This window comes from Gallinula chloropus (genome assembly GCF_964237585.1).
Source record: "Gallinula chloropus genome assembly, chromosome: 12".
NCBI lineage: Eukaryota > Metazoa > Chordata > Aves > Gruiformes > Rallidae > Gallinula > Gallinula chloropus.
In genome coordinates this window covers 21,794,203-21,807,762 of record NC_140097.1, presented here as the reverse complement: position 1 = coordinate 21,807,762, position 13,560 = coordinate 21,794,203, and the positions used below count along the sequence as shown (strand labels likewise).

At 46.2% G+C, this 13,560-nt stretch overlaps 1 protein-coding gene across 2 annotated transcripts in view; it reads left to right on the top strand.

Annotated features, from left to right (window-relative positions):
* LOC311196252 (6-phosphofructo-2-kinase/fructose-2,6-bisphosphatase 4) overlaps positions 1–13,560 on the top strand; it is a 52,290-nt gene that overhangs the window by 35,993 nt on the left and 2,737 nt on the right. Inside the window, exons 8-14 of one of the 2 annotated variants that reach the window (XM_084269778.1) lie at positions 9–216; positions 788–934; positions 1,542–1,646; positions 3,219–3,348; positions 3,718–3,780; positions 6,505–6,569; positions 9,666–9,757. In XM_084269778.1, coding sequence (XP_084125904.1) covers positions 9–216; positions 788–934; positions 1,542–1,646; positions 3,219–3,348; positions 3,718–3,780; positions 6,505–6,569; positions 9,666–9,725 — 778 coding nt within the window. In that variant the 3' untranslated portion in view covers positions 9,726–9,757. The remainder of the gene's footprint in view (positions 1–8; positions 217–787; positions 935–1,541; positions 1,647–3,218; positions 3,349–3,717; positions 3,781–6,504; positions 6,570–9,665; positions 9,758–13,560) is intronic. The other variant, XM_084269777.1, reaches the window with a different exon arrangement.

Sequence of the window (13,560 nt, the reverse complement as noted above, 5' to 3'; positions counted from 1 at the left end):
CCTGAAAGGGATCTTTCTTATATTAAAATTATGGATGTTGGAAGGAGTTACCTGGTGAACAGAGTGATGGATCACATCCAGAGCCGGATTGTCTACTACCTCATGAACATCCACGTGACCCCTCGGTCAATCTACCTCTGTCGGCATGGAGAAAGCGAGCTCAATCTGAAAGGGAGAATAGGAGGAGATCCTGGCCTGTCTGTCAGGGGGAAAGAGGTACATCCTGAACAAGTGTGAGGGGCTTTGTGTGTGCCTGTGCAGGCTGTGCTGTGGAATTACAGCTTCCTTCCTCTGTACCCTTTCCAACTCTTGTTTAACAAGGATTTTTTCAGTTGTGTGTGTGTGTGGGTAGTGGAACTGGATGGACACCCTTTGTGTGTTGTGATTTGGTAACGTGGTTTTATTTGTCCTTCTGTGGATTAAAATACTTTAAAAAAAAAATAATCCTAGAAGCACAAATCAGTTGACAGGAGGGCTTTATTTTTTAACTGTATTCTTGTAAAATCCTGACTTCCTGGGTAATTAGGAAGGTGAGTTAAGGCTGAAAAGAAAATTTCTGGAGTCACAGATGGGAACTGCTGAGAACTTTGCATCTTCCTCATACTCTTGTCCTTCCCTCCCCATGTCCTCCTTGGCTTAAGGGAATGTGTTGTATTTCCTAGGGAAAACTTTGTCAGAGACTTTTGAAAAGTTACAGTGAGTTTGCAGAAGCTGGAGCTGGTGTGTTCTGAACCGCCACAGCTTCTGGGCTCTGAGCCTGCATCCAGTGTCATGGTTTTTCTTCCAGTTTGCCAAAAGCTTGGCCCAGTTTATTAACGAGCAAAACATCAAAGATCTGAAAGTTTGGACCAGCCAGATGAAGAGGACAATTCAGACTGCTGAAGCTTTGGGAGTGCCTTACGAGCAGTGGAAGGTTTTGAATGAGATAGATGCAGTAAGTTTTTATTTTTAAAATGTCTGATCAGTTGCTTTCATTTGCTAGAGATGAAGTAGTTCTTAACTTTGTAACAGGACACCTCTTATGGGATAGAATCTCATTTAAGCTGTTTCTCAAAGCTGGAAAAAAAATGTCATGAATTCCTGTTAACAAGGCTAAACATTTTTATTTAATTCCTGTTAACTGGGCTAAATGTTTTAATAAAATTTGCCATAATTAGGTTAATCTTGGCTTGTCCTTCTCAGTACAATATTCCCTGGTAGAAGCCATGATGCTGTGAAGTTTTTGGTAGGTGGGGGCTGGAAAGAAAGAAAAGCATCCCTAGTTGGCACTTCCTGACTGTGCCTGTGAGATAGATAAGCAGGCAGGAGATAAAATGTGACTTTGCCCATATATGCAGCTTCACTTGTGTAGGGATTTAGTGATCCCTCTGACCACATGGGAGTCTAGCTGAGAGCCCTGTTCTCAGCCTGCCTCTTTGTCAGACTCACAAAATACCAGTTGTTTAAAAGTTATTTTTATATGGCTTTATTTCAGAGTGGTATCTGCTTTTTTTCCACTGCTGGGAAATACATGCTTTTTAACATTTTTTTATTACCTGCAGGGAGTGTGTGAAGAAATGACATATGAAGAAATACAGGAAAATTACCCACTTGAATTTGCACTGAGAGACCAAGACAAATACAGATACAGATACCCTAAAGGAGAGGTATGCTGTTTTTTCTCTCTTAGGGTGAAGGGCTTGTTTGTCTCCTATAATACATGCATGCTGGCTCTAGGAAGGAAAAGATATTAACATTAATAAAAAGATTGCTCCTTTCTCCAGGGGACAGGGATTAAGCCCAGACAGTTTAATTTGATTCAGGGCTTGAAAAATAAAACAATAGACTTAGAAAAACAAAACAAATGACAGCTTTGATCTTGTGGGCATTGTTTCTATGCTGGTCCTGTAGAGATAAAGCAAGCAGAATGATTGCAAGGCTTCAAACTCAATGCATATGCAAGTGTACTGCCAAGATGGCCTTTTTCTTTTCCCCTTTGCTGTAGATAATGGCTGGTTTGCACCAGTTCTGGTTGAAATGTTGGGGAAATCTGTAGCCACGTTGGTCTTTCCCTTTAATAAACCCTGGGAAGATACCTTGCTGACAGCTTTTCTAAAGCAAACCCATTACAGCCCAGCCATGACCAGATGGTCACACGGCTGCTGTGGGTGCTGAGGGCTTGGGATTCAGGGTGGAGCAGTAATTGCACCAGCTGCTCCACTGTTTGTGGCCTGAGCCTGAGCTCTGAGGTCTTCTCTCCTCAGCAGCCAAGGGTAATCGCTGTGCAATGTCCTTGGGAGTGTGACCTTCCCACTGATGAGGTGGTCATTAAGATGCAGAGTTCTCCTAATCCATTTGAACAAGGAGTGTTTGTTTTTCAAACTGATGCCATCCCCTAGGATGATGTCAGAAATTTCAGACTGCCTTATCTCATCCCCTTGGGGTGATTAGTTGACCTCAGTTGCTTGTCCAAGGCAGTTTCTCTGTGCCCAGTGACAGTTGTGTGGGATCATGTGGCCTGTCTGGAGACCACCGGGTTCCTCTTGCTAGTCTGAATCAGCAGAGGGGCTTTCCAAGCCCCCATGCCTGCCTTGGGACCAGGGTAAAGGCCTTCTGCTGCAGTCATTCCCTGCCCAGCTGGGTGCTGTGCTGTGCTCTCTGCATGTGGGTGGGATGCATGATGCACTTTGGAAATACGGTCTTTAACTTCAGAACTCTCATACAGAAATCCTACAGGTTGCAAGAGAAATCTGGCCTCCTTGCTTGGGGATTTTTTTGATGGGATGGTGGCTGCTGGTTTATTGAGCCCATAGTTTAATTGCAAAGGGCAGCCTGAACAGCTCAGCCTGTGTGAATTGTGTGTGTGCTGACTGCAGGCTGAGCTTCCCAGATTCTTGGTTGGAAGAGAAACGTTTTAAAGATGAAGTACAGAAAATAATGTGCAAGACTTAAGCTGGACGTTTGGAGATGCTGTGAATTGAACTCTAGGGATTTTGTGGAAATACTTGGTCATAGTAACTAATTTAATAAAGCTTTTCCATGAGAGAGATTAATTTTGTTATATGTGTGCTCTTCAGTAGTCTGTTCTTGATTTAAGGAAAGTTATTACTACGTTTCTCTGTGGACACATAGAACATTTAGAAGACGCCTAATCTGAAAGTAAGATCTGCTGCATATACACACACTGTTGAAAGAGTTTTCCCTTTCTAATGTGCTGTGTGTTTCTCCTCCCCGCCCAGTCCTATGAAGATCTTGTTCAGAGACTGGAACCAGTAATTATGGAGCTTGAAAGGCAGGAAAACGTGCTTGTCATCTGTCACCAGGCTGTCATGCGCTGTTTGCTGGCATATTTTCTTGACAAGCCTGCAGGTAAGTCTTCCTAGAGACATCATGAATGGGGGGTGCTTTGAAAATGTACTGATGAAGGTTCCAAGCAGTGAGTTCTAACGATTCCCTTCATCACTGGAGCCTGGTTGTGTTAGGCAAGTACACAAGTGTGGTTGTTTTTGTATTTGTATTTGACCCACATTACTTGGTAGTTGATTTTTGATTGAGCTTCACCTCTGCTGAAGCACTTCAGTGTTTATGTTTTGCTGTGTTTGAATACATCTCTGTTGCATGCTGGGGAAGAAAACAGACTGATACAAAGGCATTGAAGTGGTTGCCTTGTAACATAACAGAAAAGTTAGTGTTCCTGTGATCTGTATTTCGTGTGTAACTTGTTGTTTGGTTTCTCAGAACAACTGCCTTACCTGAAGTGCCCACTGCATACTGTCTTAAAGCTAACCCCCGTGGCTTATGGTAAGTGGTACTGAGTGTATATATATATCTTATGTAAGCCTGTGTGGTCTGTGTCATCATCAAGTTGGTGAAGCATTTCAATGAAAACACACTATGAATTTATTTTGCTTTAGAATTGACTCAAACAGTTAAGTTTGACGTTGTATGTGTTGTCTGTGAGGCTTTATTGGAATCACTGAATTCTTTTGTTTGCATTTGCTTTGCCTTATAAGGCCTGGAGCTGCAGGTGGCTGTAACTGCCAGCAGACAGGCTGCTTCTCTACCTGGTTTGTGCTCTGTTGGGCTGGCTCTTCTGGGGAGCCCATGCTGTTTACACACAGCTGGGACAGTAAGAGCTTGGGTTTTATTAACCTGTTTGAGGGTATTGCTTTGTGGAAGACAAGCAGGTTTATGTTTATGTAGGTTTATTGTGTTACAAAGGGTGTTCCCCTTACCCTGAATTAACTTGCTTCTCTTTTACTGAAGTATTTTGTCGTGGATCTTAAGTTTTGTGAGTGTTTCAACCTCAGTTTAACACCTGTCTGCTATTAATTTTCTTTAATGATGCCTGAATTATATCTCTGGTACCTCCACATACTTCAGAAGAGGGAGAGAGAATATCTCCACAGCTTGCCAGGAAATGGATTGCCAAAAGATGCTAGTTGATAAAGGCAAATGGGAAGCTGTCTCTGATTATCAGCTTTGAAAACCAGCAGCCTAGACCTGTGCTTTGCTTTTTGAAGTTTCAAATGAAGTTGAGAGCTGCTGGGCTGCAAAACCTTGACTAAGTTCTTGTCGTTTAAATGCAGCAACTTCCTAAAGTAAGAACAACCGTCTGTGCTCTGGTGACACCTGGTGCTCCTAGCCTGGCATAACAAGCTGGGGGGTTGGAAACCGATTTGCAGAACAGCTGAAACTCTGGGGTTTTTTTTTATTAGGTCAGATAATGGAAAGTGGATTCTCTTGACTTGCTAGCCTCAGCCTGTTTCCACAGAGAGGATTTTGTTGAGGGGTGGATTTGTAGGGTTGGGGTTTTTTTTGGTGGGAAGTCGAGTGACTTCATAGATTTTAAGAGGGGCTGAATGTTTGCAGTGTTTACTTACCCACTAACTGAGGAAAGAACAGGAGTGGGATGCAGCACTGTCCTCAGCACTTCTTTCACTGAAGTCAAAAGGATGTTGCTCATGGGGTTTTTCCTTTTTTCTTTCAAGTGCTTGATACATATGGCCAATTAGCACATTGCAGCCAACTTATTCTTTGGAAAAATACAAGGGCCATGTATTTATCCAGTAATAATCAGCAGCTTTCTGGCAAGTTGATGTGTCTCTTGGCTTCAGTGAGGCAGAATGCAGGACCAAACACAGCGTGTTTAATACCTTCCAGCTACTCCTGTTGTGGGGTAACACTTCCCTGAGGGGTTTGCTCTTCCTGGTGTTTGAAGCTAGCCTCATTCACACCCTGTGCATCTGAGCTGGAGTAGGGGAAACATCTGTTACAGCCTGACACTTGGATAAATCAGACTTTTACCCAACAGTCCAGTATAGCTGTGGTCTGTGTGAGCACACAGGAAGGAGACTGGCTCTTGCTGTAGGTATGAACTTGCACATCAAGGATTAAAAATCGTTGGGGAACATGCACATTGTAATTACTGTGGAGTAATTAATCTCCCTTTCATTTCTATTCAAAGCTTTCCCTAAAATACCTTTCTCAGGTCTTAAGCTCAGCTGTGGGTGAGGGTGGGGAGCTCTCTGTGGAGTGTGTAAGCTGGGTCTGTGAAGGGAAGGATGGCTGCAGTGCTCTTCTGGAGGGAGACTGGGCTTTTCCCCTTTCAAATCTGTTTCCTCCTTGAGTATTTCTCCCAGTGGGGTTTCTCTGAATGGGCTGCCCTAAGGGAAGGCAGAGATTTGCCTTGCTAATTCATGGCTTTGTTGTTGTGGCTTTCTAAGGAAAGAGTAAAATCACCTTTTGCTGTCGTGTAGCAATTCTTTGGAGTGTTTTATGCCTTGGGGAAATCAGTGAACAGAAGAATATGAAACCCATTTGTGATAAAGATGAACTCTCAGGGGAATTTCACTGCTTATGAATGTTGTGTAGGTTGCAGTAGCTTGTAGAAGTCGTGTTCCTGTCGGGTAGGACAGTGTTGCTGCTTAAAAAGGTGTGACCATTAGGACTGTCTGAGTGGGTGGGTTTATACTACCTGAGTGGTAGTTTGTCTCTTCTGACTCTTAAATTTTTTCTTGCTTCTCTGGAGTTTTCCATTTTTGAAGGAAAAGAAGTTCTTCCCTTTCAGAAGTCATCTTTAAAGTTCACTGAGCAGGGGGATGAACACTGTTTTGTATGTGTAAAGGAATGATGGTGGCTGAAAGCACAGAGTGTACCTTCTCATAATCATGCTTGTGTTTTAAAAAAGAGCAGCAGCACTTATCTTCTGCATTCCAGTTACATGCTGAGAAGTCTGGGGTGATTAAACACTGGGCAAGTTAAAGAAGAACTTTCTGACTGTTGTTCATGTATGTTTAAAAATGAGACTTTGTTTCAAAGAAAATAATGAGCTGGATTATCAGATGAATAAGGTTTGTCCTGGTGGAGCCAATTCCTATGAACAGCTGTTCAGAATTTGGGAAATACTAGTATTAAACCCAAGGGAAAGTGATGGACCTTCTCCAGCTCACAGTCAGGTTGCATCTCTGCTACAACTTCACTCCTAAAGCAGACCAATTCTAAACATGTGCTTTCTGTCAACAGGATGTAAAGTAGAATCTATATTCCTGAATGTTGAAGCTGTGAACACACACAGAGATAAACCTGAGGTAAGAATGTATTTCATATCAGAAAACTTCACAAAGTGTACTGTGAGCTGCCTGCATTGTCCTTGTGCTTAGAAATCATCTGATAACTGGGCTGAGTGGATTTCATTTCACACGTCAGGCTTCACTACTGGTTTGCTGTTGGGGGGGTGTGTGGAAATCCTTTTTATTGAGCATATTTATCTTAGGAGCTCCAGCTGGAGTAGTTTATCTGCAAAAAATGAATGAGAACTTGAAGATAAGTTCTTGTAGGCTTTGTATTCAGCAGAAGTGGTGTGCTGTCACAAAGGGTGCAGTTAGAATGCCCTGCTTGTTTTGGAGAGTCACTGGTGAAACTCTCGGCTTTGATCCTTGCTGTGTGAAAAGGAGGAGTTGATGAAGCCACCTGGAGAGGAAGACTAGATCTGGGGATACCAAGAACAGCTGGGGATACCAAGGAAATGGAGTGTGTTTGTGAAATGGAAGTGGAAACAAGAACTAAGATGTCAGACTGTGGCAGGTCTGTGCTCCCCGTGTCGGGCACAGGGAGCCGGGGGCTCCTGCCTGGTGACGCCAGGTTTGCTCACACAGACTCTGCAAAACGGGCCCTGAGGAGAAATGTCTGGTTCCCTTGCAGATCCTCCTGAGGTGTGGCACTGAGGCCTTGCCAAGGGGATGAGCCATGCCCCTGCCTGAATTAAAAGTCAGTTTGGTGATGTGAGGAAGAGGAGAAGGGAGTTCGTGGTGGTTTTCAGGACAGTGGCTCGTGCTGAGGAGGAATGCAGTGATGAATGTGGCACTGTGCCTGTGTTCAGCAGCACACAACACTCAGTGCCTTGCTTACCTGAGGGTGCAAGGGTGCACTTTTGTGGCACTTGTGCAGAATTCATGCTGGAGAGGTCTGCATTTTGCTTTAATGATTTGGGCATTAGGAGTTTGAAAATCCCATCCTTTGGTCATTCGTAGCCAAGGCGTTTTACATCTTGGCTTGTGCATTTCCTCTCTTCCCCCCTCTCTGTCATTCTGCTTTACCACTTCTGTATCTTGCTTTGATTTCTTAGGTTTAGGAAATCCATCCTGATTCCACAGTGCCTAAAAGGTGCTGGGGAGCATGGGAGGGGACATGGGAGGGTGGATTGGAGCAGCTGTTGGGGTGTCTCTTAAACAGTGTGCATTGACTGAGCATCTTCTGTCTGGCTGTTAAAATACTGGTGCTGAGTTTGCAGCTTGCCTGATGGCTGTTGGAAACACCACTTCTCTAACCAAAGGTGGTTATTTTGAGGGGGGAAAGCTCAGCTGGAATTGTAAGTGACTCGTTCCAAGTCTAGGAAGCAACGTGCCCATCCAGGCCTTGGGGTTGGGTGGTTGCTTTTCAGTTGCATGTGGGGCATCATGCAGGTAGTTGCATTGTGTGGGCACAAGGAAATAGATCACAGACATAGATTTAATGCTTTTTAAAAAAGAAAAAAGAAAAGGAGCAGAGGCATTTTTATTAAACCCCCCCCAAACACTCTTCTCCCTCTGCTCCCAAAGAAACCCCAACCCCTGAAGTAGGGCATGAGGACATGCTGTTTGCCTGGGGGGCTGAATGCAGGACTAAGCTGATGCTGTCTGCATTTAAATGCTGCTCTGAGGGCTATGACAATTTCAAAAGCTTTCATTGACATCACCTACAGAAATGTTAACTGCTGCTGGAAAGTTAAATTTTCAAATAGTCTCTTGAAGTCCAAGCATTTAATGGAATCCAGCATCACAGAGAACAGTGTTGTTACACAATGGAGTGGTTTGATTAAGAATTGCTAAGTGTGCTGTTCTCTGCCCCCACAAGCAGTTTGTGGAGTGTGTTTCAGAACAGCCTGGTCCTTCTTGGCTTCAGCTGAAAGCATCTGTTTTCACATTGCAGAAATGCATGGCAAGTGCTGGAGTGTTTGTGTGCAGGATCTGTGAACTGCAGTCTGTGATGGTGGTTGGTCTGAAGTGGATTGAAGCCCTGTGTGTGTTTGTCAGCATTGTTAGTGGCTGAAGCTCCTGACCTTTTCAAATGAAAAGTGTTTTTGCTGAAAATATTTCAGAGGAATTACTGTAGCTGTTGCTTGGGTCCCCTCTTGGGGCCAGAAAACAAGTGCTGAGGTGAAATGCCTCTTTGGCACCTCTGTCCTAGCAAAGGGCAGGTAGGAAGGGTGCTCATAGTGAGAAATCCATGTCTCCTTTGTGATTTTGTGGAGAGAAAATGGGAGAGAGGCATGGTGACATTGCTTGCCACAGTGTGAAGCAAGACTCATGAAGCACATCAGCCCAAAGCTTGAAGAATTGGCAGTGACTTGGCCTGAAACAGGCTGAACCTTAGATCAAGATCTTAGAAGGCACTTCAGAACATACCATTACAGTCTTTCTTGCTGGAAGGGAGAGTACAAATCCCAGAGTCCTTGGGACTTACATGAGGTGACACTGTGGCAGATGTTATTCCTGAGCCTGGTTCTGCACAACTGGGCTCAAGGCTGTGCTTGCTAGAGAGAGGCCTCGGTGGGCCTCGGTGGGCCTCGGTGGGCCTCGGTGGGCCTTGGTGGGCCTTGGTGGGCCTTGGTTTGCAGTAATTTGCTGCGTTGAACCTGGGTTTTGTTCGTTTTCTCCCTCCAGCCTCTGCAAAATGAGCTGAGGTCTGGTTGGTGCGAGCGGTGTCGGGCGGTTCAGGTGTCTGGGAAGGGAGTTCTCTGCCGTGTCAGGGGCACTGCCTGCCACATGGCCCAGTGTTGAGGCCTTCCCACGGGCTAGAAGGGTAGGGCATGGCTTGGCCAAGCACAGAGTTGTGTGGTGGACAGACATGTGTGTGCTGGTCCCAGGGGGGGCCTGGAAAAACACTTCCTCCCAAACCTGAATGACTCCAGCTTTGGTAACACTATCAGCGTGGGACCCCTGGTGACTGTAAACATCAGCTCCAGCTGTCTGATTCTGGCAGACCAGCTGTTGCTCTGCTGCTTTCCTGGGGTGTGGGGGGTTAAAAAGAAATCTCTGCTTTTAAATAACAGCAGCTGTGGACTTGTGAAGGGATCTGATTGGTGTTTCTGTTGCTCTTACTGCTGCATGATAAATCTTGTCCTCTGTATTTTTATTATTACACAGAATGTAGACATTTCCAGACCTCCTGAGGACGCTCTTGTAACAGTCCCTGCTCATCAGTGAATCCTGTGTGCTGAACAACTATCGAACTTGGGGTGCTGTTTTCATCCTACTACTTCAAAAGAGAATGAAAAACTAATCATTCCAATCACTTTGAAATAAAAAGCCCCACCCAAACCCAATAACTCCAAACCCAACCCAGATGTCTGTACAGCACATCAATTGGGGGGGTGGGGGGAGGGAGAAAGATAATCAAATGACAATAAAACTGTATTGTACTGGTTAATTGATTGCAAACAAATTGCCAGGCACTGATGGGCTGTGGCTGGGATGCTGTTCTTGTAAATTGCCATGATTTAAAGATCCCACAGCACTGAGTTTTGCTGTACCAGCCAGCAGCTGTTTCAGGGCAGCTGTGGTGTGTTTATACAAGCCATGCAATGCCACATCCTGGGTGTGATAAGAAAACCTTGAGGTGTGTGTTGTAGGCACAGGTATTCTCTCTTTGCCTGCCCTTGGGAGTGATTGGACTGCTCTGTAGCATAAAATAGCAACCCACAGCCACTGCAAACCCTTAACCCTGCTGATCCATAGCACTAGTGCTTTAGTTGTGCTAATTAATGATGTGCTGTTTGAAGAGGGTAGCAAGTTTTTGTGTTGTTCCAGAGCAGATTCTGGAGTTATCCCAAGTATGGGACTGTGTGTAAATGCTGTGAGTATGGGACTTTCCTTAACAGCTGCTGTGCATTAACTGGGCCTGGGGTTTGGGGTTTGCCCACCAGCAGAAGCCAGTTCACGTTCCTCTTTCCCTGCTACCTCCATGGACATGGGTGATCAACAAGGTTTTCCAGCTCTGCTCCCTAGGTTTTGTTCCCAGATGTTATCTAGGCACAGTGAGCAGCACTGCCCAGTTCAGAAGGGGAAGCAGAGTTAACCTGATTATTTTGTAACTGGGTGGTGACTTGCCTTGGAAGGGGGTGGAGCTGGGAGGGTTTTCCTCCCTGCTGGGATCTCAAACCACCATCCCAAACTGCATCCCAGGGAAACCTTTCTCAGGCTCCTTTGAGCTGCCAGGGCTATGTCTTGGCTCCTGGCTCTGCTGTGTTACGCTGGGAAGAACCAGGCAGTGGGCAGCATCTGTCCATCCAAGCAGCTGGGGTTAGGCAGCAGCAAGCCTGGGAAGGGCAGGAAATCACTGAGTCCTGGAACTGTTTTCCAAGGCAGGTCTCTTAGTCTTGACAGTAAGCAAGAGTGGTGTGATGTGGGAAGCTTTTACCTGTTGGGTTTCTCACATGGTGCCTTTGACTAAAACTGGGATGTTGGGAAGAAAAAAGGTGACATTCCTGCACTTCTGAAGTTGCACTGGAGTGTTCAGAGGTTTGTAGCAACTGGGAATGTCTGGTATAACCAACTAACCCCCTGGCCAGAGAGTTCCCCACTGTGCTGCCATGTGGTGCTTAGTTCAACCCATGTCCAGGATGGGCTGGGGCTGGAGGAACCTGGGTTATTTTCCTCTGTGTCCTGACAGTGACGTGGGAGTGTGTTGTCATTTCTCCATGTTTAATTGCCTCTTGGCTTGTGCTTTGCTGTGAAAGCTGCCACAGAGGAGCAGGTCTGAGCCCACGTTAATTAGTGGGTCTGGTTGCTTTTCCCTGACAGTTGAGGAGAGGTCCCAGAGAGGCTGCAGGGATGGGTGCTGGGCTGGCCAGGTCCTGAGACATGGCCCTGGGGCGGCTGGGAGTGCTGGCACCTCTTGTGCCAGTGTGCATGTAGCTGCAGAGTGCTTGTCAGGGAGCCAGAACCTCTGCAGAGGTCAGCTCTGGGAGAACTGGGGTTTGCTGCTTGAAAAAGGATGGCAAGAGGGAAAGGGGGGGGAAGATGGAAGGGGCAAAGCCAGGCTTGCTTGCTTTGAGGACAGGGTGGAGGTTGTGGAGGGAGGGGAGGTGGCAAAACACCCAGGACCCTCCAGCCCTGCCTCCTGTCTCTAGCTGGGTTCCTGGGGCTGTGGCCACCTGTGTTCTCACTGAGTGCAGCACTCGTGGTGCCATGGGCTGCAGTGGCTGCTCAGACAGAGTTTTGTAGTGTGAGGTGTCTCCTGTTCATGGCAGAATTACTTCATCCTCCTCTCTGGTTTATGTTCTTAGTAAAGACAGGCCCTGTGCTGGGTGGGCAGCAACAGTCCGTGGCACAGCTCACAGAGGGAAAGCTGCCTGCACAGAGCTGGGCTGTTGATGCTCTCCTGTTTATGTCTCTGTATGCCCGTGCTGGCCCCTTTCCCTAAAGGCTGCTCCTTTTCCCTGCAGAATCTTCCTGGTTTGCTGCAAAGATTGTGTGTAGCTCATGGCAGGTAAACTGTCAGGCTCTGTCCCGTTGGGCAGCCTGTGGTGCTGTGTTTCTGGGAAGCTGCTGGGACCTGATCTAATGTGATTCCTACGAGTGGGAATCAGTTTCCTGTGAATGCCAGTCCTTCACCTGTCTTGCAGTCAGGTGTTCTCTTGGTGTGGTGAGCCCTGGGGTGTGTTTCTGAAGGTTCATCCCAGTTGTCTTTCCTCAATGTGCTTTGCTTCTACAGCCTGTTCTGCACACTTACTTGTTAGGAAGCACCTTTTGCCTTCAACTTCCTGGGCTGCAGGTCGATACTCCTGCATGTGGCTCTTGCTAGGATGCTGCTTCCATCTGATACCTCTCCCTGATTGATTAACTTGTAGTTTCATGTCATAGCTGCCTACTCTTGCAGCTCATGGGGTCATTCCCAGTACCTCTGGGTTCCTGCACATCCATCCTCTGTTTCATGCTCCATTTAATTGTCTTTGAATCAGCTTCCAGTGCTCAGCTTGAAAGCTTTCAGCCAAGATCCTTAGGAGTGCCTGTGGAGGCATCTCTGCAGTCCCAAGCAATTTCTGGGTGTGTTGCATCAATTGCTAAGAACACTACAAAGAAATGCAACACATGTCAGCATGTTTTGGTAGTTAACCTTTCATGTGGAATGTGACTTGTTTGCCAACACCTCATGCTCTTAGACAGATGCTGGACACTTTCTGTGTGTCCTTTGCTGCAGAGGAGATGCTACCTGCAGCAGCTGCTTTCTGCAATAGGGCTGTGGCTTTCCTTTTCTTCAAAGAGAGAATTCTGTCACAGAGGTGGCTGGGCAGCATGCTGGTGGGCACAGAGATTTCCAGGACTGTCTGTTGGGGTGTGTGTTCTCAGAAATGTTGGTGTGGTGTGTTCACAGTGAGGAACAGGTGATTCACCCACAGGCTTCAAGGCTGATGAGAAAGGAAAGGGCTGACACTGATGCAGGAGAATCAGTAAGGGCAGAAGCAATGTCAGCACACTTCAACCCCCAAATCAATCCAGTGCTGCTTGTTTATCTTCTGTTTTCTGAAGAAGTGGCTGAAAATCCCAGGGACTGAGGTTGGGAAGGGGAGTAACTTGCTTTTTAAGTCTTTGTGTTTCGACTTCAGGAGTTGTGGGTGTGCTGTCTGAGAGTGTGTGCTGAGAGTCCCCCTTGCAGTGTGCTCATGGGGCTCTCCCTTTCCTTGAGTTGAACTGGAGAGGCTTGTTCTGAAAGTAAATGCTGATCAACATGGTTAGAAAACCACTGAAACATTATGTGATGTCAGTGTGACATCTGCCAGTACACCTGTGTATCCTGACCAGCTCTTCAGGGAGTTACTCAGAGCCCTTCCAGTGACTCAGCTGCTCACAGGGTCTGAATTAGTTCTGTAGCTGATGGTGTTACCCAGTCATTTCCTGGAGTGTGCTTGAAACCAGGAGCTCTGGGCTTCCCTTTCTCCCTCCAGATTTGATCAGTTTGGTGTGGTTTATGACCTTTGCTGCCTGGTTTGATGTGGTTTTTTTTCTTACATACATGCATTAAGAATAGGTAAGATAGTGG